A 24,578-nucleotide genomic window follows, 5' to 3' on the forward strand; every position below is an offset into this window, starting at 1 on the left:
AGCCTGGTTCAGAACGGGTCTGGGCTTTAGCCTGGTTCAGAACAGGTCAGTGCTTTAGTCTGGTTTGGAACAGGTCAGTGCTTTATTCTGGTTCGGAACAGGTCAGTGCTTTAGTCTGGTTCGGAACGGCTCAGTGCTTTAGTCTGGTTCGCAACAGGTCAGTGCTTTAGTCTGGTTCGGAACGGCTCAGTGCTTTAGTCTGGTTCGGAACAGGTCAGTGCTTTAGTCTGGTTCGGAACAGGTCAGTGCTTTAGTCTGGTTCGGCTCAGTACTTTAGCCTGGTTTGGAACAGCTCAGGGCTTTAGTCTGGTTTGGAACAGCTCAGGGCTTTAGCCTGGTTTGGAACGGTTCAGGGCTTTAGCCTGGTTTGGAACAGCTCAGGGCTTTAGCCTGGTTTGGAACGGCTCAGTACTTTAGCCTGGTTTGGAACGGCTCAGTACTTTAGCCTGGTTTGGAACAGCTCAGGGCTTTAGCCTGGTTTGATACGGCTCAGTACTTTAGCCTGGTTTGGAACGGCTCAGTACTTTAGCCTGGTTTGGAACGGCTCAGGGCTTTAGCCTGGTTCGGCTCAGTGCTTTAGCCTGGTTCGGCTTAGTACCTTGGCTGGGATGGTGTTGAGCAGGTAGTAGAGCGGACTGAACTCCCTCAGGACTGAAGGCGGAGCGGCCATTTTGGATTCTTCTTCTTCTGTTTAATCAAAAATACAAAAACAAACTTTTAATAAACAGAAAATATTAAAAAACAAAAACAAATGTGCACGTGTTTCTTTATCTTTCATTTATCATCGTTCAACTGGGTACAATAAAAATATAAGTGTTAGCATCAGTGTAGTGTTAGCATCAGAGTTAGCATCAGTGTAAACATCATCAGTGTAGTGTTAGCATCAGAGTTAGCATCAGTGTAAACATCATCAGTGTAGTGTTAGCATCAGTGTAGTGTTAGCATCAGAGTTAGCATCAGTGTAAACATCATCAGTGTAGTGTTAGCATCAGAGTTAGCATCAGTGTAAACATCATCAGTGTAGTGTTAGCATCAGTGTAAACATCATCAGTGTAGTGTTAGCATCAGTGTAGTGCTAGCATCAGTGTAAACATCATCAGTGTAGTGTTAGCATCAGTGTAGTTTTAGCATCAGTGTAGTGTTAGCATCAGTGTAGTGTTAGCATCAGTGTAAACATCATCAGTGTAGTGTTAGCATCAGTGTAAACACCATCAGTGTAGCGTTAGCATCAGTGTAAACATCATCAGTGTAGTGTTAGCATCAGTGTTAGCATCAGTGTTAGCATCAGTGTAGTGTTAGCATCAGTGTAAACATCATCAGTGTAGTGTTAGCATCAGTGTTAGCATCAGTGTAATGTTAGCATCAGTGTAAACATAATCAGTGTAGTGTTAGCATCAGTGTTAGCATCAGTGTAGTGTTAGCATCAGTGTAAGCTTCAGTGTAAACATCATTAGTGTAGTGTTAGCTAGCATCAGTGTTAGCATCAGTATAGTGTTAGCATCAGTGTAAACATCATTGGTGTAGTATCATCAGTGTAAGCATCAGTTTTAACATCATCAGTGTAAACAGCATCAGTGTTAGCATCATCAGTGTAGTGCTAGCATCAGTGTTAGCATCATCAATGTAGTGCCAGCTTCAGTGTAAACATCATCAGTGTAGTGTTAGCATCAGTGTTAGCAGCATCAGTGTTAGCATCATCAGTGTAGTGTAATCATCAGTGTAAACATCATCAGTGTAGTGTTAGCTTCAGTGTTAGCATCATCAGTGTAGTGTCATCATCAGTGTAAACATCATCAGTGTAGTGTTAGCTTCAGTGTTAGCATCATCAGTGTAGTGTCATCATCAGTGTTAGCATCGGTGTAGTGTTAGCATCACTGTAAACATCATCAGTACAGTGTTAGCATCATCAGTGTAGTGTTAGCATCAGTGTAGTGTTAGCATCAGTGTAGTGTCAGCATCATCAGTGCAGTGTTAGCATCAGTGTTAGCATCATCAGTGTAGTGTTAGCTTCAGTGTAAACATCATCAGTGCAGTGTTAGCTTCCGTGTTAGCATCAGTGCAGTGCTAGCTTCCGTGCTAGCATCAGTCACTTACTGTTCACAGATGTTTAATTCCAGCTGAAGCAGAGAGGAGACATCGCCCTGTTTCCCGCCCCCCCTCTGTGTGTGTGTGTGTGTGTGTGTGTGCGTGCGTGTGTGTGTCTGTGTGTGTCTGTGTGTGTGTGTGCGTGTGTGTCAGTCTGACTCAGATTAGCTTTATTAGCTTTGTTAGCTTTGTTAGCTTTATTAGCATAGCCATATTGCACCGGGGTGCACAATAACAATAATCGCAGTGAACGCGTCAGAGATGAAACAGGTGACGCTGCTCAACAGCGCCCCCCGCCGACGCCGCGGCCCGCGCTGCAGTTAAAGCTTTATATATTTATACATTTATACATTTATCTTTTTATTCTTTAAATGAACCAGATTACTACACTGTCTCTGGGGAAAACACTCACTTTAATCTGTCTTTTAAATAAATTAAATTAATGTTTAAATGAAGGACCGGAAGCGGAAACTCGATGTGTGCTGGGCGGAAATCCCGGAACTGGATCCGTTCTTCACTCTGCTTCATCTAATTCCGTTTAAAGCGATTCTTTTAATGTTAAAATAGATAAATAAATGACATTTAAACAGCGGTTTAAAGTGGCACTCCTATAATTCTCCATAATTACCATTAAAGTGTCATAATAATGTGAATACAATAATAACATCATAATTCAGAGAGTCCGCTCCGGAGGCTCCGGGTCTGGAGGTCTTCGCTGCCGTTGACAGTTACCGTGGGTTCAAACTGTCCGTTAACCACAGACACAACCGTTACCGTTACCGTTAACCGTTACCGTTAATGTTAATGTCTGTCCTCCCGGAGGAGCCGTGTATCCTCCAGAACTCCCACAGCTGAGAACAAGTGGATCCGCTGACACCGATCCACGGCCCGGGTTGATCTGAACCACAGTCGGAGCTAAGCTAACAGTTAGCCTCAGCCAAAATGGCGGACAACGAGGATGACGGCGGTTGGACCAGAACAATAACAGCTCAGACCCCCGCGGACCCGAGCGCCGAGCCCGGGGACCGGAGCACCGAGCCCGGGGACCCGAGCACCGAGCCCGGGGAGCAGAGCACCGAGCCCGGGGACCCGAGCACCGAGCCCGGGGAGCAGAGCACCGAGCCCGGGGAGCAGAGCACCGAGCCCGGGGACAGGAGCGCCGAGCCCGCGGACCGGAGCGCCGAGCCCGCGGACCTGAGCACCGAGCCCGCGGACCTGAGCACCGAGCCCGGGGACAGGAGCGCCGAGCCCGCCGACCAGAGCACCGAGCCCGGGGAGAGCTCCCAGGATGTGTCCGGACCTGAGGCCGGTCAGTCCGGAGCCCAGCTCACAGACTTGATGCAGAACTGCCCCGAAGAACAGAGCATCCTGGTGGGCGCAGAGTTCCCCGGCCTGGGCCCGGACCTGAGCACCACCACCATCATCTACGTGCAGCCGGACGGCAGCCTGGTGGAGGGCTCCGGGCTCACGGCCGAGGAGCAGCAGGCTCTGCTGGAGCAGCTCACCCAGCAGCACATCGTCCAGGTCTCCGACACCGAGGCCGCCCAGCTGCTCCAGCAGAGCCAGCTGCTCAAGACCCTCCCGGTCCACAACACGGCCCTGGACCCGAGCCAGCTGCAGCAGGTCATCAACCAGGTCACCAGGTCCCAGCAGCAGGTCCAGGTCCCCCAGCAGGGCCTGAAGCAGCAGGTCCCCGTCCCCCAGCAGGGCCTGAAGCAGCAGGTCCAGGTCCCCCAGCAGGGCCTGAAGCAGCAGCAGGTCCAGGTCCCCCAGCAGGGTCTGAAGCAGCAGGTCCAGGTCCCCCAGCAGGGCCTGAAGCAGCAGGTCCAGGTCCCCCAGCAGGGCCTGAAGCAGCAGCAGGTCCAGGTCCCCCAGCAGGGTCTGAAGCAGCAGGTCCAGGTCCCCCAGCAGGGTCTGAAGCAGCAGGTCCAGGTCCCCCAGCAGGGCCTGAAGCAGCAGGTCCAGGTCCCCCAGCAGGGCCTGAAGCAGCAGGTCCAGGTCCCCCTGCAGAGCGTAAACGCCTCGCAGCAGCTGAAGAGCGTGGCCCAGCAGGTGGCCCTGCAGACCGGGGGCTCGGTGCAGGTGGTCCAGAAGAAGGTGGGTCAGATGTAGAGCTGGTTACAGGTCTGTCTGGACTGAAGCAGGACCAGGTCCCCGCTGGTCCTGGTCCTGGTCCTGACTGTAGCTCATTATTAAGGTTGAACCTGTGGAATCTTTATTGAAACTATATTTTATAAAAAACACATGAAAAAATAAAAAAGAATCACTTAAATTAATATTTACAAAAATGAAGCAAAGGGTCGAGGTGGGAATCGAACCTGGGCCGCTGGTGTTGAGGACTTCAGCCTCAGCACATGGGGCGCCCGCTGTAACCACTGAGCCACCAGACTTTGTGTTCTGTTGTGTTTCCATGGTTGCCGGTGTTGTCTGTTGTTGGGTGCAGCTACCGTAGGCAGGCACTGGGTGAGATGGAGTTTGCTAACGGCTAACAGCTAAAGGCTAATGCTAACGGCTAACGCTAACTGTCAGTCAAACTCCTCTAATCCTTGTTTTGATGCTGTGGTTTTCTGGAGGGGACGGGTTCAAACAGGCTCAAACAGACTCCGCTCTCCTGGAGCTGCTGGGCCGGGTCTGACCAACCTGGCAACCCCACTGCTGGGCCGGGTCTGACCAACCTGGCAACCCCACTGCTGGACTTCTTTTTTGTTGTTGATGACCTGGAGACTCTGGATGGATTGAACCGTTATTGAACCGTTTCAGCTCCGAACCTTCGTGTGTTTTAAAGTTTCTGATGAAACTGTTTCCTGTCGTTTCAGGCGGAGCCCGTCAGGATCCAGGTCCAGGTTCCCCCCAAACAGGAAGTGAAGTCCGTCTCCAGTCACCCGCATGTGAAGCTCTCAGCCAATGGCAGCACTCAGATCATCCACATCCAGCCTGTGGTTGGTCAGCAGGGTCAGCAGTTCTTCCTGCAGCAGAGCCCCGGGGACCCGCCCCTCCAGCTGCTGCTGCAGAGCCCCGCCCCCGCCGTCACTTCTCTGCTCCCATTGGTCCACAAGCTCACAGCCCAGACGCCGTCAGCAGGCGCCGCCGCCTCCGGTCCGGGTCAGAAACCTGCAGCGTCCCCCGTCAGAGTCCAGACCCCCTCCGTGGTGAAGACCCCGCCCACCTCCACCGCCAAGACGCTCAGTGTCTCGCTCATTAAAACCCCGGCCAAGTGCACGCCGCCCGCCGCCACCAAGGGTGTCACCAAACCACCTGCAGTCGTCACAGCTGCCCCAGCCCAGGCCGCCACACCTGCACCCGCCGCCACGGTGGCCCCGCCCCCAGCAAAAGAGAAGAAGGCAAAGAAGAAGAAGGAGAAGAAGGTGGTGAAGGTCCAGACCAGGTCGGGCCGTGTGTCCAGACCGCCCAAGTACAAAGCCAAAGACTACAAGTTCATCAAGACGGAGGACCTGGCCGACAGCCACCAGTCCGACTCCGACGACTACTCCGACATGAGTGTGGAGGAGGAGGAGGGCGGGAGGAAGGGCGCCGCCACCCGGGACTCCTCCCCCTCCCTCACCTACAGTCACAAGTCCCGGTCCCACCGCTGCCAGACCTGCGACAAGGCCTACATCGGCGCCGGAGGCCTGAACCGCCACTACAAACTGAACCCGACGCACGGAGAGCCCGATCTACCCGGCAACACGCCCCGCCCCCTGAGAGACAGCCAATCACAGGAGACGACAACAGGAAGTGTCAGAGAGGAGGAAGAGAAGAAGAAAGAGGACAAAGCTGCTGCCACGGCAACAAACAGGGTAAGAGACCAATCACAGTGTAGATGTGGAGGGACTGGTTACCGTGGTTACCCGTGGTTAACTGTCTGGTTACTATGGTTACTGTAGCTAACAGAGGGGGGTCCAGCAGCAGCGGTAGGACTCAGGGGGCTCCACCTCCGTGGGCCGGGTCGACCCCGAGGACGAGGGCGAGGAAGAGGAAGAGGGCGTGGCCGGGGACGACCACTGGCTCCGCCCCCTAAGGTGAGTCTGCTGACAGACACGATGACCCGCTGTCCTCAGGACTCTTCATCTGATTGGTCCGTTCTTTCAGGTGGCGGTGGGCCTCGTCAGTAGGCGGGGCCGTCGCGGCCGACCTCCGAAGATCGCCATCACCACGGCAACCGCAGAGCAACAGGCGGAGAGGAGACGAGAGAGGCTTCAGGAGGTAAGAGGACGTGACGTAACGACCACGACAAACACAGACGTGACGTAACGACCACGACAAACACAGACGTGACGTAACGACCACGACAAACACAGACGTGACGTAACGACCACGACAAACACAGACGTGACGTAACGACCACGACAAACACAGACGTGACGTAACGACCACGACAAACACAGACGTGACGTAACGACCACGACAAACACAGACGTGACGTAACGACCACGACAAACACGGACGTGACGTAACGACCACGACAAACACGGACGTGACGTAACGACCACGACAAACACGGACGTGACGTAACGACCACGACAAACACGGACGTGACGTAACGACCACGACAAACACAGACGTGACGTAACGACCACGACAAACACAGACGTGACGTAACGACCACGACAAACACGGACGTGACGTAACGACCACGACAAACACGGACGTGACGTAACGACCACGACAAACACAGACGTGACGTGACGACCACGACAAACACAGACGTGACGTAACGACCACGACAAACACAGACGTGACGTGACGACCACGACAAACACAGACGTGACGACCACGACAAACAGACACACAGTGACCGCGGTGGCGTGCTGCAGTGACCGCGGTGGCGTGCTGCAGTGACCGCGGTGGCGTGCTGCAGTGACCGCGGTGGCGTGCTGCAGTGACCGCGGTGGCGTGCTGCAGTGACCGCGGTGGCGTGCTGCAGTGACCGCGGTGGCGTGCTGCAGTGACCGCGGTGGCGTGCTCTGGTTTCAGCTGGTGGACTCGTGTGAGGACGAGGAGCTGATGGACGTGGTTCTTCCTCGTTTGACCAAAGTGTTGAGTCTGTGGGAGCTGCTGCTGGCAAAGGTACGACCATGACATCACATTTATTATTATATTTAATATTATATTATTATAAATATATAAATATATTATTATAATATCTTATTCTTTAATGTCTGCGTCCTGTTTCAGGTGGAGGGCAACGGCCCGGCTCGCACTCGCTTCCCCGACATTTACCGTGAGTTTGAGTCCCTGCAGACGCACGTGAGGCAGGCGGCCCAGGATTACATCATCAGCCCCCAGAGCGGGTCGGCGCCACTGGAGGTCCGGAACATCGAGGTGAGAGGTTCTGCTGCGTTCTGGGGGTCAGACTCCCCGGGTCCCTGCGGTGGAACGCTCCGGACTGTTCCGCGGTGGAACGCTCCGGTCTGTTCCGCGGTGTAACGCTCCGGACTGTTCTGCGGTGTAACGCTCCGGACTGTTCTGCGGTGTAACGCTCCGGACTGTTCTGCGGTGTAACGCTCCGGACTGTTCTGCGGTGTAACGCTCCGGTCTGTTCTGCGGTGTAACGCTCCGGACTGTTCTGCGGTGTAACGCTCCGGACTGTTCTGCGGTGTAACGCTCCGGACTGTTCTGCGGTGTAACGCTCCGGACTGTTCTGCGGTGTAACGCTCCGGACTGTTCCGTGGTGTAACGCTCCGGTCTGTTCCGCGGTGTAACGCTCCGGACTGTTCCGCGCTGTAACGCTCCGGTCTGTTCCGCGGTGTAACGCTCCGGACTGTTCCGCGCTGTAACGCTCCGGTCTGTTCCGCGGTGTAACGCTCCGGACTGTTCCGCGCTGTAACGCTCCGGTCTGTTCCGCGGTGTAACGCTCCGGACTGTTCCGCGCTGTAACGCTCCGGTCTGTTCCGCGCTGTAACGCTCCGGACTGTTCCGTGTTGTTCCGTGTTGTTCCGCGCTGTAACGCTCCGGACTGTTCCGTGTGTCTCAGGTGGCTCGGGCTCTGGGGATCCTGGACGAGGTGAACAGGATGAAGGTGGTTCCTGGAGCGTCTCCCAGCTCCAGTCTGACCGATAAGAACGTCCGATACATGGAGGTAAACGCACGGTCCTGATCTGTTTCCTGTTGGGTCCTGATCTGTTTCCTGTTGGGTCCAGATCTGTTTCCTGTTGGGTCCAGATCTGTTTCCTGTTGGGTCCCGATCTGTTTCCTGTTGGGTCCAGGTTCAGTCTGATTCAGTCAGAAACTCTGTTTCCCAGAATTCCAAGATGCTGCCGCCTTCAAAGAGGTTCAAGATGGAGAACAGCGCCCCAGTCCATCAGAACGGCATCGAGGCCCGAACAGGTACGTCTGCGTCTGCACACGTGTCTGCGTCTGCACACGTTACTGCGTCTGCACACGTTACTGCGTCTGCACACGTGCCTGCGTCTGCACACGTGTCTGCGTCTGCACGACACGCGTCTGCACACGTGTCTGCGTCTGCACACGTTACTGCGTCTGCACACGTGTCTGCGTCTGCACACGTAACTGCGCCTGCACGCGTTACTGCGTCTGCACACGTTACTGCGTCTGCACACGTGTCTGCGTCTGCACACGTTACTGCGTCTGCACACGTGTCTGCGTCTGCACACGTTACTGCGTCTGCACACGTTACTGCGTCTGCACACGTGTCTGCGTCTGCACACGTTACTGCGTCTGCGCTCGATGATGTAATTGTTGATGGTCTCTTGGTCCCTGTGGTTCCCAGGTGGGTCTCTTGTGACCCCCATGACTCCCGTGACCCCCGTGGCGTCCTCCCTGAAGCCCCCCCTGGTCCCCGTCTCTCCTCTGGTCCCAGCAGGATCCAAACGGCAGAGCACCTCTGCGGACTGTGCGTCCAGGTGAGCTGGCCCCGCCCCCGTGTCCTCGCGTTGTTAAAGGTTGTCGGTGCGTCGCTCTCGCACCTGGACCAGGTTCACAGGTCTCAATGTGTTTCTTTCCTCAGCGCCTCCACCCAAGCCCCGCCCCCGACCACGCCCATGGAGGTGACCCTCAGCGAGGACCGGGGGGCGGAGCCTCAGGTCCTGAGCACCAGTGACATCACAGCCCAGATGAAGGAGCTGGAGAAGGCTCTGGGCTCAAGTCCTGAGACCACCACAGACTCAAAGACGACAGAGTCCAGCTCGGTCCAGAACCCTGAGCCCAGCTCGACCCAGAACCCTGAGCCCAGCTCGGTCCAGAACCCTGAGCCCAGCTCGGTCCAGAACCCTGAGCCCAGCTCGGTCCAGAACCCTGAGCCCAGCTCGGTCCAGACTCCGGAGGACTCGGCGAAAGCCTGCAAGCCCAAAGAGCTCCAGGAGGGTCAGGAGATCTACATCCAGACCGAGGGGATGACGGTTCAGATGGCAGAGCCCGGTGTGGACCGGATCATGATCGTCAACGGGCCTGACGGGACCACCATGCACATCCAGACCCCAGAGGGCGTCCCCCTGGAGGCGGTCCAGGCCCTGCTGGGCATCGAGGGTTCTGACGGAGCAAAAGCTCCTCAGTGAACCCTGAACAGAATCGGGCTGATCTGGACTGAGCCAGACCAGAACCGGACCTTGATCCCATCACACTGACAGAGAGAGTGACAGTAATGATCCCTGAGGGGACGTCAGACTCTGGGGGGCTCCGGTGGTCTCTGGGGGGCTCTGGTGGTCTCTGGGGGGCTCCGGTGGGCTCTGGGGGTCTGTTCACAAACGTCTTTGAATGTGGCTCAGGCTCCTGAAGTGACATCAGAACCAAGACCTGCGGCGTGAACGCAGCCTCAGGGACCGTGGCTTCACCCGTCCCCCGGTGACCCTGGCGTCCCCGGTGACCCTGGCGTCCCCGGTGACCCTGGCGTCCCCGGTGACCCTGGCGTCCCCGGAGACCCTGGCGTCCCCGGTGACCCTGGCGTCCCCGGTGACCCTGGCGTCCCCGGAGACCCTGGCGTCCCCGGTGACCCTGGCGTCCCCGGTGACCCTGGCGTCCCCGTTCAGCTCCTGTGATTGGTCGTTCAGGATGGACGCGTGTGTTGTTGAGGACTGTGTGGCGCCTGTACACGTGTCAGCGTGTGTTCCTGTTCGGACGCGTGGCAGCGATGGTTCAGATGTTGATTTGTAGATAAACGTGAAACAAAGGTTAAAGAAGTTGCACTATTTTATTACTTTTTATAAAACGTCGCCGGAGGAAAAGAAACGTTACGTCTTTGTCGAGTTCATTCAAACTTTTACTTTCCTCCAATAAACGGATGTGATGAAGTGAGCGAGCCGCGTCGTGACATCACAGGGTGACATCACACCGACATCACAGGGTGACATCACCGTGACATCACACTGACATCACAGGGTGACATCACAGGGTGACATCACACTGACATCACACTGACATCAGAGGGTGACATCACACAGTGACATCACAGGGCGACATCACACAGTGACATCACACTGACATCACACCATGACATCAGAGGGCGTGTCATGAGCTCACAGGGTGACATCAGAGGGCGTGTCATGAGCTCACAGGGTGACATCAGAGGGCGTGTCATGAGCTCACAGGGTGACATCAGAGGGCGTGTCATGAGCTCACAGGGTGACATCAGAGGGCGTGTCATGAGCTCACAGGGTGACATCAGAGGGGGCGGTGCCCGGTCTCCAGGAGCAGGGCCTCCAGGGTCAGCCTGGTCTGTGGGGGGACGAAGGGCTGGTGCAGCCAGCAGGACAGGTAGACCATGCAGAGGTCAGGGGTCGCCGTGTGGGCCACTTCCTGCAAGATCGTCTGCTTCAACTTCAGCTCCTGACTGAAGCAGTCCAACAGGAAGTGACAGGACGACTCTGCAACAGGAAGAGGAAACAGAACACGTGTGCTAAAGTGTCCTCTAGGAGCATAAACGTGTGCTAAAGTGTCCTCTAGGAGACTAAACGTGTGTTAAAGTGTCCTCTAGGAGCATAAACGTGTGTTAAAGTGTCCTCTAGGAGCATAAACGTGTGTTAAAGTGTCCTCTAGGAACATAAACGTGTGTTAAAGTGTCCTCTAGGAGCATAAACGTGTGCTAAAGTGTCCTCTAGGAGCATAAACGTGTGTTAAAGTGTCCTCTAGGAGCATAAACGTGTGTTAAAGTGTCCTCTAGGAGCATAAACGTGTGTTAAAGTGTCCTCTAGGAGCATAAACGTGTGCTAAAGTGTCCTCTAGGAGCATAAACGTGTGTTAAAGTGTCCTCTAGGAACATAAACGTGTGCTAAAGTGTCCTCTAGGAGCATAAACGTGTGCTAAAGTGTCCTCTAGGAGCATAAACGTGTGCTAAAGTGTCCTCTAGGAGACTAAACGTGTGTTAAAGTGTCCTCTAGGAGCATAAACGTGTGTTAAAGTGTCCTCTAGGAGCATGAACGTGTTCTAAAGTGTCCTCTAGGAGCATAAACGTGTGTTAAAGTGTCCTCTAGGAGCATAAACGTGTGTTAAAGTGTCCTCTAGGAGCATAAACGTGTGTTAAAGTGTCCTCTAGGAGCATAAACGTGTGCTAAAGTGTCCTCTAGGAGCATAAACGTGTGCTAAAGTGTCCTCTAGGAGCATAAACGTGTGCTAAAGTGTCCTCTAGGAGCATAAACGTGTGTTAAAGTGTCCTCTAGGAGCATAAACGTGTGTTAAAGTGTCCTCTAGGAGCATAAACGTGTGTTAAAGTGTCCTCTAGGAGCATAAACGTGTGCTAAAGTGTCCTCTAGGAGCATAAACGTGTGCTAAAGTGTCCTCTAGGAGCATAAACGTGTGCTAAAGTGTCCTCTAGGAGACTAAACGTGTGTTAAAGTGTCCTCTAGGAGCATAAACGTGTGTTAAAGTGTCCTCTAGGAGCATGAACGTGTTCTAAAGTGTCCTCTAGGAGCATAAACGTGTGTTAAAGTGTCCTCTAGGAGCATAAACGTGTGTTAAAGTGTCCTCTAGGAGCATAAACGTGTGTTAAAGTGTCCTCTAGGAGCATAAACGTGTGCTAAAGTGTCCTCTAGGAGCATAAACGTGTGCTAAAGTGTCCTCTAGGAGCATAAACGTGTGCTAAAGTGTCCTCTAGGAGCATAAACGTGTGTTAAAGTGTCCTCTAGGAGCATAAACGTGTGTTAAAGTGTCCTCTAGGAGCATAAACGTGTGTTAAAGTGTCCTCTAGGAGCATAAACGTGTGCTAAAGTGTCCTCTAGGAGCATAAACGTGTGCTAAAGTGTCCTCTAGGAGCATAAACGTGTGTTAAAGTGTCCTCTAGGAGACTAAACGTGTGTTAAAGTGTCCTCTAGGAGCATAAACGTGTGTTAAAGTGTCCTCTAGGAGGATAAACGTGTGTTAAAGTATCCTCTAGGAGACTAAACGTGTGTTAAAGTGTCCTCTAGGAGCATAAACGTGTGTTAAAGTGTCCTCTAGGAGCATAAACGTGTGTTAAAGTGTCCTCTAGGAGCATAAACGTGTGCTAAAGTGTCCTCTAGGAGCATAAACGTGTGCTAAAGTGTCCTCTAGGAGCATAAACGTGTGTTAAAGTGTCCTCTAGGAGCATAAACGTGTGCTAAAGTGTCCTCTAGGAGCATAAACGTGTGTTAAAGTGTCCTCTAGGAGACTAAACGTGTGTTAAAGTGTCCTCTAGGAGCATAAACGTGTGTTAAAGTGTCCTCTAGGAGCATAAACGTGTGTTAAAGTGTTCTCTAGGAGCATAAACGTGTGCTAAAGTGTCCTCTAGGAGCATAAACGTGTGTTAAAGTGAACTCTAGGAGCATAAACGTGTGTTAAAGTGTCCTCTAGGAGCATAAACGTGTGTTAAAGTGTCCTCTAGGAACATAAACGTGTGCTAAAGTGTCCTCTAGGAGCATAAACGTGTGTTAAAGTGTCCTCTAGGAGCATAAACGTGTGTTAAAGTGTCCTCTAGGAGCATAAACGTGTGCTAAAGTGTCCTCTAGGAGCATAAACGTGTGTTAAAGTGTCCTCTAGGAGCATAAACGTGTGCTAAAGTGTCCTCTAGGAGCATAAACGTGTGTTAAAGTGTCCTCTAGGAGCATAAACGTGTGTTAAAGTGTCCTCTAGGAGCATAAACGTGTGTTAAAGTGTCCTCTAGGAGCATAAACGTGTGTTAAAGTGTCCTCTAGGAGCATAAACGTGTGCTAAAGTGTCCTCTAGGAGCATAAACGTGTGCTAAAGTGTCCTCTAGGACCATAAACGTGTGTTAAAGTGTCCTCTAGGAGCATAAACGTGTGTTAAAGTGTCCTCTAGGAGCATAAACGTGTGTTAAAGTGTCCTCTAGGAGCATAAACGTGTGTGAAAGTGTCCTCTAGGAGACTAAACGTGTGCTGAAGTGTCCTCTAGGAGCATAAACGTGTGTTAAAGTGTCCTCTAGGAGCGTAAACGTGTGTTAAAGTGTCCTCTAGGAGCATAAACGTGTGTTAAAGTGTCCTCTAGGAGCATAAACGTGTGTTAAAGTGTCCTCTAGGAGCATAAACGTGTGTTAAAGTGTCCTCTAGGAGCATAAACGTGTGTTAAAGTGTCCTCTAGGAGCATAAACGTGTGCTAAAGTGTCCTCTAGGACCATAAACGTGTGTTAAAGTGTCCTCTAGGAGCATAAACGTGTGTTAAAGTGTCCTCTAGGAGCATAAACGTGTGTTAAAGTGTCCTCTAGGAGCATAAACGTGTGTGAAAGTGTCCTCTAGGAGACTAAACGTGTGTTAAAGTGTCCTCTAGGAGCATAAACGTGTGTTAAAGTGTCCTCTAGGAGCGTAAACGTGTGTTAAAGTGTCCTCTAGGAGCATAAACGTGTGCTAAAGTGTCCTCTAGGAGCGTAAACGTGTGTTAAAGTGTCCTCTAGGAGCATAAACGTGTGCTAAAGTGTCCTCTAGGAGCATAAACGTGTGTTAAAGTGTCCTCTAGGAGCATAAACGTGTGTTAAAGTGTCCTCTATCTAGGAGGCTAAACGTGTGCTAAAGTGTCCTCTAGGAGCATAAACGTGTGCTAAAGTGTCCTCTAGGAGCATAAACGTGTGTTAAAGTGTCCTCTAGGAGCATAAACGTGTGTTAAAGTGTCCTCTAGGAGCATAAACGTATGTTAAAGTCTCCTCTAGGAGCATAAACGTGTGTTAAAGTGTCCTCTAGGAGCATAAACGTGTGTTAAAGTGTCCTCTAGGAGCATAAACGTGTGTTAAAGTGTCCTCTAGGAGCATAAACGTGTGTTAAAGTGTCCTCTAGGAGCATAAACGTGTGCTAAAGTGTCCTCTAGGAGCATAAACGTGTGTTAAAGTGTCCTCTAGGAGCATAAACGTGTGTTAAAGTGTCCTCTAGGAGCATAAACGTGTGTTAAAGTGTCCTCTAGGAGCATAAACGTGTGTTAAAGTGTCCTCTAGGAGCATAAACGTGTGTTAAAGTGTCCTCTAGGAGCATAAACGTGTGCTAAAGTGTCCTCTAGGAGCATAAACGTGTGTTGAAGTGTCCTCTAGGAGCATAAACGTGTGCTAAAGTGTCCTCTAGGAGCATAAACGTGTGTTAAAGTGTCCTCTAGGAGCATAAACGTGTGCTAAAGTTTCCTCTAGGAGCATAAACGTGTGTTAAAGTATCCTCTAGGAGCATAAACGTGTGCTAAAGTGTCCTCTAGGAGCATAAACGTGTGTTAAAGTGTCCTCTAGGAGCATAAACGTGTGCTAAAGTGTCCTCTAGGAGCATAAACGTGTGCTAAAGTGTCCTCTAGGAGCATAAACGTGTGTTAAAGTGTCCTCTAGGAGCATAAACGTGTGCTAAAGTGTCCTCTAGGAGCATAAACGTGTGCTAAAGTGTCCTCTAGGAGCATAAACGTGTGTTAAAGTGTCCTCTAGGAGCATAAACGTGTGTTAAAGTGTCCTCTAGGAGCATAAACGTGTGTTAAAGTGTCCTCTAGGAGGATAAACGTGTGTTAAAGTGTCCTCTAGGAGCTTAAACGTGTGTTAAAGTGTCCTAGGAGCATAAACGTGTGCTAAAGTGTCCTCTAGGAGACTAAACGTGTGTTAAAGTGTCCTCTAGGAGCCTAAACGTGTGTTAAAGTGTCCTCTAGGAGCATAAACGTGTGTTAAAGTGTCCTCTAGGAGCCTAAACGTGTGCTAAAGTGTCCTCTAGGAGCATAAACATGTGTTAAAGTGTCCTCTAGGAGCATAAACGTGTGTTAAAGTGTCCTCTAGGAGCATATACGTGTGTTAAAGTGTCCTCTAGGAGCATAAACGTGTGTTAAAGTGTCCTTTAGGAGCATAAACGTGTGTTAAAGTGTCCTCTAGGAGCATAAACGTGTGTTAAAGTGTCCTCTAGGAGCATAAACGTGTGCTAAAGTGTCCTCTAGGAGCATAAACGTGTGTTAAAGTGTCCTCTAGGAGCATAAACGTGTGCTAAAGTGTCCTCTAGGAGCATAAACGTGTGTTAAAGTGTCCTCTAGGAGCATAAACATGTGCTAAAGTGTCCTCTAGGAGCATAAACGTGTGTTAAAGTGTCCTCTAGGAGCATAAACGTGTGCTAAAGTGTCCTCTAGGAGCATAAACGTGTGCTAAAGTGTCCTCTAGGAGCCTAAACGTGTGCTAAAGTGAACTCTAGGAGCATAAACGTGTGCTAAAGTGTCCTCTAGGAGCATAAACGTGTGTTAAAGTGTCCTCTAGGAGCATAAACGTGTGCTAAAGTGTCCTCTAGGAGCATAAATGTGTGTTAAAGTGTCCTCTAGGAGCATAAACGTGTGTTAAAGTGTCCTCTAGGAGCATAAACGTGTGTTAAAGTGTCCTCTAGGAGCATAAACGTGTGCTAAAGTGTCCTCTAGGAGCATAAATGTGTGTTAAAGTGTCCTCTAGGAGCATAAACGTGTGCTAAAGTGTCCTCTAGGAGCATAAATGTGTGTTAAAGTGTCCTCTAGGAGCATAAACGTGTGTTAAAGTGTCCTCTAGGAGCATAAATGTGTGTTAAAGTGTCCTCTAGGAGCATAAACGTGTGTTAAAGTGTCCTCTAGGAGCATAAACGTGTGTTAAAGTGTCCTCTAGGAGCATAAACGTGTGCTAAAGTGTCCTCTAGGAGCATAAACGTGTGTTAAAGTGTCCTCTAGGAGCATAAACGTGTGCTAAAGTGTCCTCTAGGAGCATAAACGTGTGTTAAAGTGTCCTCTAGGAGCATAAACGTGTGTTAAAGTGTCCTCTAGGAGCATAAACGTGTGCTAAAGTGTCCTCTAGGAGCATAAACGTGTGTTAAAGTGTCCTCTAGGAGCATAAACGTGTGTTAAAGTGTCCTCTAGGAGCATAAACATGTGCTAAAGTGTCCTCTAGGAGCATAAACGTGTGTTAAAGTGTCCTCTAGGAGCATAAACGTGTGCTAAAGTGTCCTCTAGGAGCCTAAACGTGTGCTAAAGTGAACTCTAGGAGCATAAACGTGTGCTAAAGTGTCCTCTAGGAGCATAAACGTGTGTTAAAGTGTCCTCTAGGAGCATAAACGTGTGTTAAAGTGTCCTCTAGGAGCATAAACGTGTGTTAAAGTGTCCTCTAGGAGCATAAATGTGTGTTAAAGTGTCCTCTAGGAGCATAAACGTGTGTTAAAGTGTCCTCTAGGAGCATAAACGTGTGCTAAAGTGTCCTCTAGGAGCATAAACGTGTGTTAAAGTGTCCTCTAGGAGCATAAACGTGTGTTAAAGTGTCCTCTAGGAGCATAAACGTGTGTTAAAGTGTCCTCTAGGAGCATAAACGTGTGCTAAAGTGTCCTCTAGGAGCATAAACGCGTGTTAAAGTGTCCTCTAGAACCATAAACGTGTGTTAAAGTGTCCTCTAGGAGCATAAACGTGTGTTAAAGTGTCCTCTAGGAGCATAAACGTGTGCTAAAGTGTCCTCTAGGAGCATAAACATGTGCTAAAGTGTCCTCTAGGAGCATAAACGTGTGTTAAAGTGTCCTCTAGGAGCATAAACGTGTGTTAAAGTGTCCTCTAGGAGCATAAACGTGTGTTAAAGTGTCCTCTAGGAGCATAAACGTGTGTTTAAGTGAACTCTAGGAGCATAAACGTGTGTTAAAGTGTCCTCTAGGAGCATAAACGTGTGCTAAAGTGTCCTCTAGGAGCATAAACGTGTGTTAAAGTGTCCTCTAGGAGCATAAACGTGTGCTAAAGTGAACTCTAGGAGCTGAAACTCACCGAAGTCTTTGCAGCTCCAGCTGTGAAACAGAGGAAACTTTCTTCCTTCAGGTCCGAACTGAAACGCCTCCAGGTCCTGAACGCCTCGCTGTGATGTCACCAGGCGCTCCATCTTCGTCACCATGACGACCTGGTGGACAGAGGACAGAACAGCGTCAGTGTGGAACGGGAGGAACCACGCGGCTCCGATCACGTCTGATCTCAGCGTCACCATTCTGTCGACGGCGTCCTTCAGTTTACAGCACTGGTCCTGCAGCGCTGCAGCTGCTGCGGCCGGCTGCCACGGCAACGACGCAGACGATGACGCAGACGATGACGCAGACGATGACGCAGACGATGAAGACGCAGGTGAAGACTCGTCGTCCTGCAGCAGCTGATCGCTCTGAGAACTGAGAGAGAAATAACAGTTTGTTACATTAATAAATATGAATTTATTTATTATTTTTGTATTAGACAGGAAGTCTCACAGACAGGAAGTCTCACAGACAGGAAGTCCCACAGACAGGAAGTCTCACAGACAGGAAGTCCCACAGACAGGAAGTCTCACAGACAGGAAGTCTCACAGACAGGAAGTCCCACAGACAGGAAGTCTCACAGACAGGAAGTCTCACAGACAGGAAGTCCCACAGACAGGAAGTCCCACAGACAGGAAGTCCCACGGACAGGAAGTCCCACAGACAGGAAGTCTCACAGACAGGAAGTCCCGCAGACAGGAAGTCCCGCAGACAGGAAGTCTCGCAGACAGGAAGTCCCACAGACAGGAAGTCCCACAGACAGGAAGTCTTACAGACAGGAAGTCCCACAGACAGGAAGTCTCACAGACAGGAAGTCCCACAGACAGGAAGTCTCACAGACAGGAAGTCCCACGGACAGGAAGTCCCACGGACAGGAAGTCCCACAGACAGGAAGTCTCACAGACAGGAAGTCTCACAGACAGGGAGTCTCACAGACAGGAAGTCCCACAGACAGGAAGTCCCACAGACAGGAAGTCTCACAGACAGGAAGTCCCACAGACAGGAAGTCTCACAGACAGGAAGTCCCACAGACAGGAAGTCCCACAGACAGGAAGTCTTACAGACAGGAAGTCCCACAGACAGGAAGTCTCACAGACAGGAAGTCCCACAGAAAGGAAGTCCCACAGACAGGAAGTCCCACAGACAGGAAGTCTCACAGACAGGAAGTCCCACAGACAGGAAGTCCCACAGACAGGAAGTCCCACAGACAGGAAGTCTCACAGACAGGAAGTCCCACAGACAGGAAGTCTCACAGACAGGAAGTCCCACAGACAGGAAGTCCCACAGACAGGAAGTCTTACAGACAGGAAGTCCCACAGACAGGAAGTCTCACAGACAGGAAGTCCCACAGAAAGGAAGTCCCACAGACAGGAAGTCCCACAGACAGGAAGTCTCACAGACAGGAAGTCCCACAGACAGGAAGTCTCACAGACAGGAAGTCTCACAGACAGGAAGTCCCACAGACAGGAAGTCAGGTGAAGTGACCTCACTAAAGAGTCTGAACTCACGGGTCCAGGCGGCGCTGGGCGATGCTGGCGGCGGCGGCGAAGGCGTCCTCGTTGAGGCGTTCCCACCGCACCATCAGGTTGTGCCAGTCGGCCGCGTTGTCTTTGATCTTTCTGCCACTTCCTGTGACTGCAGAGCACTTCCTGTTTGCTGAGGTCACTGTGATGTCATCGGACGAAGCTGAGAGACGTTTAAATAAATAAACAAAATAAACAAAATAAATAAAAATGTTGTTGAGTCTGAATAAAAAAGCTTTTAATGTTTATTTATTAAAAACATTTATTTTGAAGGAGCAACAAACGTTTTATACACGAGAGTTTGTTTCAACAGACACACACACACACACACACACACACACACACACACACACACACACTCTCACACACACACACACACACACACACACACACACACACACACAGACAGACAGACACACACACACAGACACACACACACACACACACACACACACACAGAAACACACACACAACACGCAGACAGACACACACACACACACACACACACAGAAACACACACACACACACACACTCTCACACACACACACACACACACACACACACAGAAACACACACACACACACACACTCTCACACACACACACACACACACACACACACACAGACAGACAGACACACACACACAGACACACACACACACACACACACACACACAGAAACACACACACAACACGCAGACACACACACACACACACACACACACACACACTCACTATTATTAAAACATGAAACAAAAACTCACCCTCCATCTCACGTTCTCCACACTTCCGGGTTTCTTCTTCTTCTGTGGTGGTTTTGCTGCAGCTCTTCTTCTGTGGTGGTTTTGCTGCAGCTCTTCTTCTGTGGTGGTTTTGCTGCAGCTCTTCTTCTGTGGTGGTTTTGCTGCAGCTCTTCTTCTGTGGTGGTTTTGCTGCAGTTCTTCTTCTGTGGTGGATGTGAGCAGCAGCGCCTCCTGTTGATCAACAGGTTCAATTATATTTAATATTTTTATAAAGTCTTTGATCTTCATCTGATCCTGGATCAGGTCTCAGGGGCAGCAGCTCCAGCCTCTGATCCTGGATCAGGTCTCAGGGGCAGCAGCTCCAGCCTCTGGTCCTGGATCAGGTCTCAGGGGCAGCAGCTCCAGTCTCTGATCCTGGATCAGGTCTCAGGGGCAGCAGCTCCAGCCTCTGGTCCTGGATCAGGTCTCAGGAGCAGCAGCTCCAGCCTCTGGTCCTGGATCAGGTCTCGGGGGCAGCAGCTCCAGCCTCTGATCCTGGATCAGGTCTCAGGGGCAGCAGCTCCAGCCTCTGATCCTGGATCAGGTCTCAGGGGCAGCAGCTCCAGCCTCTGGTCCTGGATCAGGTCTCAGGGGCAGCAGCTCCAGCCTCTGATCCTGGATCAGGTCTCAGGGGCAGCAGCTCCAGCCTCTGATCCTGGATCAGGTCTCAGGGGCAGCAGCTCCAGCCTCTGGTCCTGGATCAGGTCTCAGGGGCAGCAGCTCCAGCCTCTGATCCTGGATCAGGTCTCAGGGGCAGCAGCTCCAGCCTCTGGTCCTGGATCAGGTCTCTGTCACGCTCCATCGTCCCCTCACTCGTGAACCAGATCCCGAGGTCCTTGAAGTCCTTCACTTGGGGTCAGGACTCGTTCCAGACCCGGAGGAACAATCCAGCGGTTTCCTGCTGAGAGCCACGGCCTCAGATCCAGAGGTGCTGATCCTCATCCCGGCCGTTTCACACTCGGCTGTGAACCGATCCAGTGAGTGCTGAAGGTCCCTGACCCACGATGGCAAACTCCCACACTGTAACCAGCTTGGACGGTTCCCCGTGTCCCCCTCCTGAGGTGCTGAATGGTGGTCCAGAAGCACCTCGGTGCCCCCCAAAGTCCTTCTCCAGGACTTGTGTGAACTCCTCCCACACCCGCTGCTTTGCCTCTGACCCAGCAGAGGCTGCAGCCCTTCAGACCTGTGGGGACCTCAGAACCACCTCCGGAGTCTTCTGGGAGACCAGATCCTGAAGGCCTCCTTCTTCAGGGAGACCCCTGACCCCCGGGGTCCACCACGGTGCTCCAGGGTCCCCGCCCCTTGAGGCACCTGAGACCTTGAGGCCACAGCTCACCGCTGCAGCTTCAGCAGTGGAAGCTTTGAACATCGCTCGCTCCGGTTCGATGCCCCCGACCTCCACAGGGACGCCAGAAAAGCTCCTCCGGAGGTGTGAGGTGAAGGTCTCTGGGACAGGGGCCTCCTCCAGACGGTCCCAGTTCACCCGCACTACTGGTTTGGGTTTACCCGGTGTGTCCAGAACCTTCCCCGTCCTCTGACCCACTCATCCCCAGATGGTGATCAGCTGACAGCTCTGCCCCTCTCTTCACCCGAGTGTCCAAAACATCCGGCCTCAGATCAGATGAGACCATCACAGACTGGATCCTGGACCTTTGGCCTAGTGTGCTCTGGGACCAGGTCCACTTCTGAGCCTCCTTCTGTTCCAACATGGTGTTTGTTAAAGAGGATCCAGGACCAGCACACAAGTCTAACACCAGACGCTGGGGTTTAGATCAGGGAGGCCGTTCCTCCCAATCAGCCTCTCCAGGTGTCTCCATCGTTGCCCACGTGGGCGTTGAAGTCTCCCAGCAGGACTCTGGAGTCCCCTACTGGAGCCCCATGCAGGACTCCATTCAGGGTCTCCAAGAAGGCCCCAGACTCTGAACTGCTGTTCGCTGCATCTGCACCAACAACAGTCAGAGTCCCCCCCCCACCACCCGCAGGCGTAAGGAGGCCACCCTCTGGTCCACCGGGGTGAACTCCAACACCGCGGCGCTCAGCCGGGGGTTTGAGAGTCTCCCCACACCCGCCCGGCCCCTCACACCCTGGGCCCCTCCAGAGAAGACCAGGGTCCAGCCCCTATCCAGGAGCACGGGTCCAGATCCAGACTGTGTGTGGAGGTGAGCCCCCCAGATCTAACTGGGAGCTCCACCTCCCTCACAAGCTCCGGCTCCTTCCCCCACAGAGAGGAGACGCTCCACGTCCCCAGAGCCTCTGCTGCCCGGGTCTGGACCCTCCAGGCCCCTCACCTCACTGCCCCCCGTGCAGCAGCGCCCCGACCCCAGAGGATCCTCCTGGGCCTGGCTCCAGACGGGGGCCCCGGTCTTCCTCCGGGCAGGGTCTCTCCTCCTCTTCCTGGTTTGTCCGTAGAGTCTTTGTGAGACGTTCTTAGTCCGGCCCCTCGCCTGAGACCACTCTGCCATGGGAGACCAGGAGCACCAGGGTCCAGACCACAGCCCTCAGGGTCACAGGGACTCAGACCTGAACCACCATGAGGGGACGGGTCCAGACCACAGCCCTCAGGTTCACAGGGACTCAGACCTGAACCACCATGAGGGGACGGGTCCAGACCACAGCCCTCAGGGTCACAGGGACTCAGACCTGAACCACCATGAGGGGACGGGTCCAGACCACAGCCCTCAGGTTCACAGGGACTCAGACCTGAACCACCATGAGGGGACGGGTCCAGACCACAGCCCTCAGGGTCACAGGGACTCAGACCTGAACCACCATGAGGGGACGGGTCCAGACCACAGCCCTCAGGGTCACAGGGACTCAGACCTGAACCACCATGAGGGGACGGGTCCAGACCACAGCCCTCAGGGTCACAGGGACTCAGACCTGAACCACCATGAGGGGACGGGTCCAGACCACAGCCCTCAGGGTCACAGGGACTCAGACCTGAACCACCATGAGGGGACGGGTCCAGACCACAGCCCTCAGGGTCACAGGGACTCAGACCTGAACCACCATGAGGGGACGGGTCCAGACCACAGCCCTCAGGTTCACAGGGACTCAGACCTGAACCACCATGAGGGGACGGGTCCAGACCACAGCCCTCAGGTTCACAGGGACTCAGACCTGAACCACCATGAGGGGACGGGTCCAGACCACAGCCCTCAGGGTCACAGGGACTCAGACCTGAACCACCATGAGGGGACGGGTCCCGGAGAGGAACCTTTATTGTTGTCGTTTGCTTCTCGCAGCAGAAATAAGAGCAAAATGAATCTGAGCTCAGCAGAAACCTTCAGAGTGAGACGTCGCTCTGCACACACACACTCTCTGCACACACACACACTCTGCACACACACACTCTCTGCACACACACGCTCTCTGCACACACACACTCTGCACACACACACTCTCTGCACACACACGCTCTCTGCACACACACGCTCTCTGCACACACACGCTCTCTGCACACACACACTCTCTGCACACACACACTCGCTGCACACACACACACTCTCTGCACACACACACACTCTCTGCACACACACACTCTCTGCTCTCTGACGCAGCAGGAAGAGGAAGAAGAAGAAGAAAAAGAAAAAGAAAAAGAAGAAGAAGAGACGAGAGTTTCTCTGATCGACCAGAAGTTGTTAAAGAACTCGTGATCCACCGTCAGAACTCTGTGTCTGTGGCGTCTTTGGTGTCTTTGGTGTCTTTGGTGTGTCTTTGGCGTGTCTTTGGCGTGTCTTTGGTGTCCCTGGCGTGTCTTTGGCGTGTCCCTGGCGTGTCTTTGGTGTCTTTGGTGTCTTTGGCGTGTCCCTGGCGTGTCTTTGGTGTCTTTGGTGTCTTTGGCGTGTCTTTGGCGTGTCTTTGGTGTCTGTAGCGTGTCTTTGGCGTGTCTTTGGTGTCTTTGGCGTGTCTTTGGTGTCTGTAGCGTGTCTTTGGCGTGTCTTTGGTGTCTTTGGTGTCTTTGGTGTCTTTGGCGTGTCTTTGGTGTCTGTAGCGTGTCTTTGGCGTGTCTTTGGTGTCTTTGGTGTCTTTGGTGTCTTTGGCGTGTCTTTGGTGTCTGTAGCGTGTCTTTGGCGTGTCTTTGGCGTGTCTTTGGTGTCTGTAGCGTGTCTTTGGTGTCTTTGGCGTGTCTTTGGTGTCTTTGGTGTCTTTGGTGTCTTTGGCGTGTCTTTGGCGTGTCTTTGGTGTCTGTAGCGTGTCCCTGGCGTGTCTTTGGTGTGTCTTTGGTGTCTTTGGCGTGTCTTTGGTGTCTGTAGCGTGTCTTTGGCGTGTCTTTGGTGTCTGTAGCGTGTCTGTAGCGTGTCTGTGGCGTGTCCGTGGCGTGTCTGTGGCGTGTCTGTAGCGTGTCTTTGGCGTGTCTTTGGCGTGTCTGTAGCGTGTCTTTGGCGTGTCTGTGGCGTGTCTGTAGCGTGTCTTTGGCGTGTCTGTAGCGTGTCTTTGGCGTGTCTGTGGCGTGTCTGTAGCGTGTCCGTGGCGTGTCTGTGGCGTGTCCCTGGCGTGTCTTTGGCGTGTCCGTGGTGTGTCTTTGGCGTGTCTGTAGCGTGTCTGTGGCGTGTCTGTGGTGTCTTTGGCGTGTCTTTGGTGTCTTTGGCGTGTCTTTGGTGTCTTTGGCGTGTCCCTGGCGTGTCTTTGGCGTGTCTGTAGCGTGTCTTTGGCGTGTCTTTGGTGTCTTTGGCGTGTCCCTGGCGTGTCTTTGGTGTCTTTGGCGTGTCCCTGGCGTGTCTTTGGCGTGTCTTTGGTGTCTTTGGCGTGTCTGTAGCGTGTCTTTGGCGTGTCTTTGGTGTCTTTGGCGTGTCCCTGGCGTGTCTTTGGCGTGTCTTTGGTGTCTTTGGCGTGTCCCTGGCGTGTCTTTGGCGTGTCCCTGGCGTGTCTTTGGTGTCTTTGGTGTCTTTGGCGTGTCTTTGGCGTGTCTTTGGCGTGTCTTTGGCGTGTCCTTGGCGTGTCTTTGGCGTGTCCTTGGCGTGTCCCTGGCGTGTCTTTGGTGTCTTTGGCGTGTCTTTGGTGTCTTTGGCGTGTCTTTGGCGTGTCTTTGGCGTGTCTGTAGCGTGTCTGTGGCGTGTCC

General features: G+C 52.5%; 3 protein-coding genes across 7 annotated transcripts in view; 1 reads left to right on the forward strand and 2 right to left on the reverse strand.

Annotated features, from left to right (window-relative positions):
* tecpr2 (tectonin beta-propeller repeat containing 2) overlaps window positions 1-2,251 on the reverse strand; it is a 31,310-nt gene extending 29,059 nt beyond the window's left edge. For all 3 annotated transcript variants that reach the window (XM_083923620.1, XM_083923619.1, XM_083923618.1), the window contains exons 1-2: window positions 2,095-2,251; window positions 599-687 (exon numbers count right to left, since the gene is read on the reverse strand). In XM_083923620.1, the coding sequence (XP_083779746.1) occupies window positions 599-670 (72 nt within the window). In that variant the 5' untranslated portion in view covers window positions 671-687; window positions 2,095-2,251. The remainder of the gene's footprint in view (window positions 1-598; window positions 688-2,094) is intronic.
* Window positions 2,252-2,816: 565 nt separating this feature from the next.
* Window positions 2,817-10,468, forward strand: znf839 (zinc finger protein 839). 3 transcript variants are annotated; one of them, XM_083924744.1, is made up of 11 exons: window positions 2,817-3,945; window positions 4,030-4,182; window positions 4,902-5,882; window positions 5,970-6,104; window positions 6,175-6,288; window positions 7,060-7,152; window positions 7,261-7,407; window positions 8,060-8,164; window positions 8,328-8,412; window positions 8,816-8,948; window positions 9,053-10,468. In XM_083924744.1, exons 1-11 carry the CDS (start codon window positions 3,028-3,030, stop codon window positions 9,597-9,599), a joined length of 3,411 nt encoding a protein of 1,136 aa, XP_083780870.1. In that variant the 5' UTR covers window positions 2,817-3,027; the 3' UTR covers window positions 9,600-10,468. The 3 variants fall into 3 exon arrangements, with proteins under 3 accessions (XP_083780870.1, XP_083780869.1, XP_083780868.1); XM_083924743.1 differs by having other exon boundaries at window positions 2,817-3,807; window positions 3,859-4,182; XM_083924742.1 differs by having other exon boundaries at window positions 2,817-4,182; window positions 9,053-10,467.
* Window positions 10,469-10,531: 63 nt separating this feature from the next.
* Window positions 10,532-19,563, reverse strand: cinp (cyclin dependent kinase 2 interacting protein). Its single transcript, XM_083924745.1, has 5 exons — window positions 19,499-19,563; window positions 18,722-18,899; window positions 17,411-17,588; window positions 17,200-17,329; window positions 10,532-10,904 (listed from the first exon to the last, which is right to left on the reverse strand). The coding sequence occupies exons 1-5, from the start codon at window positions 19,503-19,505 to the stop codon at window positions 10,702-10,704; spliced, it is 696 nt and encodes a 231-aa protein (XP_083780871.1). The 5' UTR covers window positions 19,506-19,563; the 3' UTR covers window positions 10,532-10,701.
* Window positions 19,564-24,578: the final 5,015 nt, after the last annotated feature.

This window comes from Echiichthys vipera (assembly GCF_963691815.1).
Source record: "Echiichthys vipera genome assembly, chromosome: 12".
NCBI lineage: Eukaryota > Metazoa > Chordata > Actinopteri > Perciformes > Trachinidae > Echiichthys > Echiichthys vipera.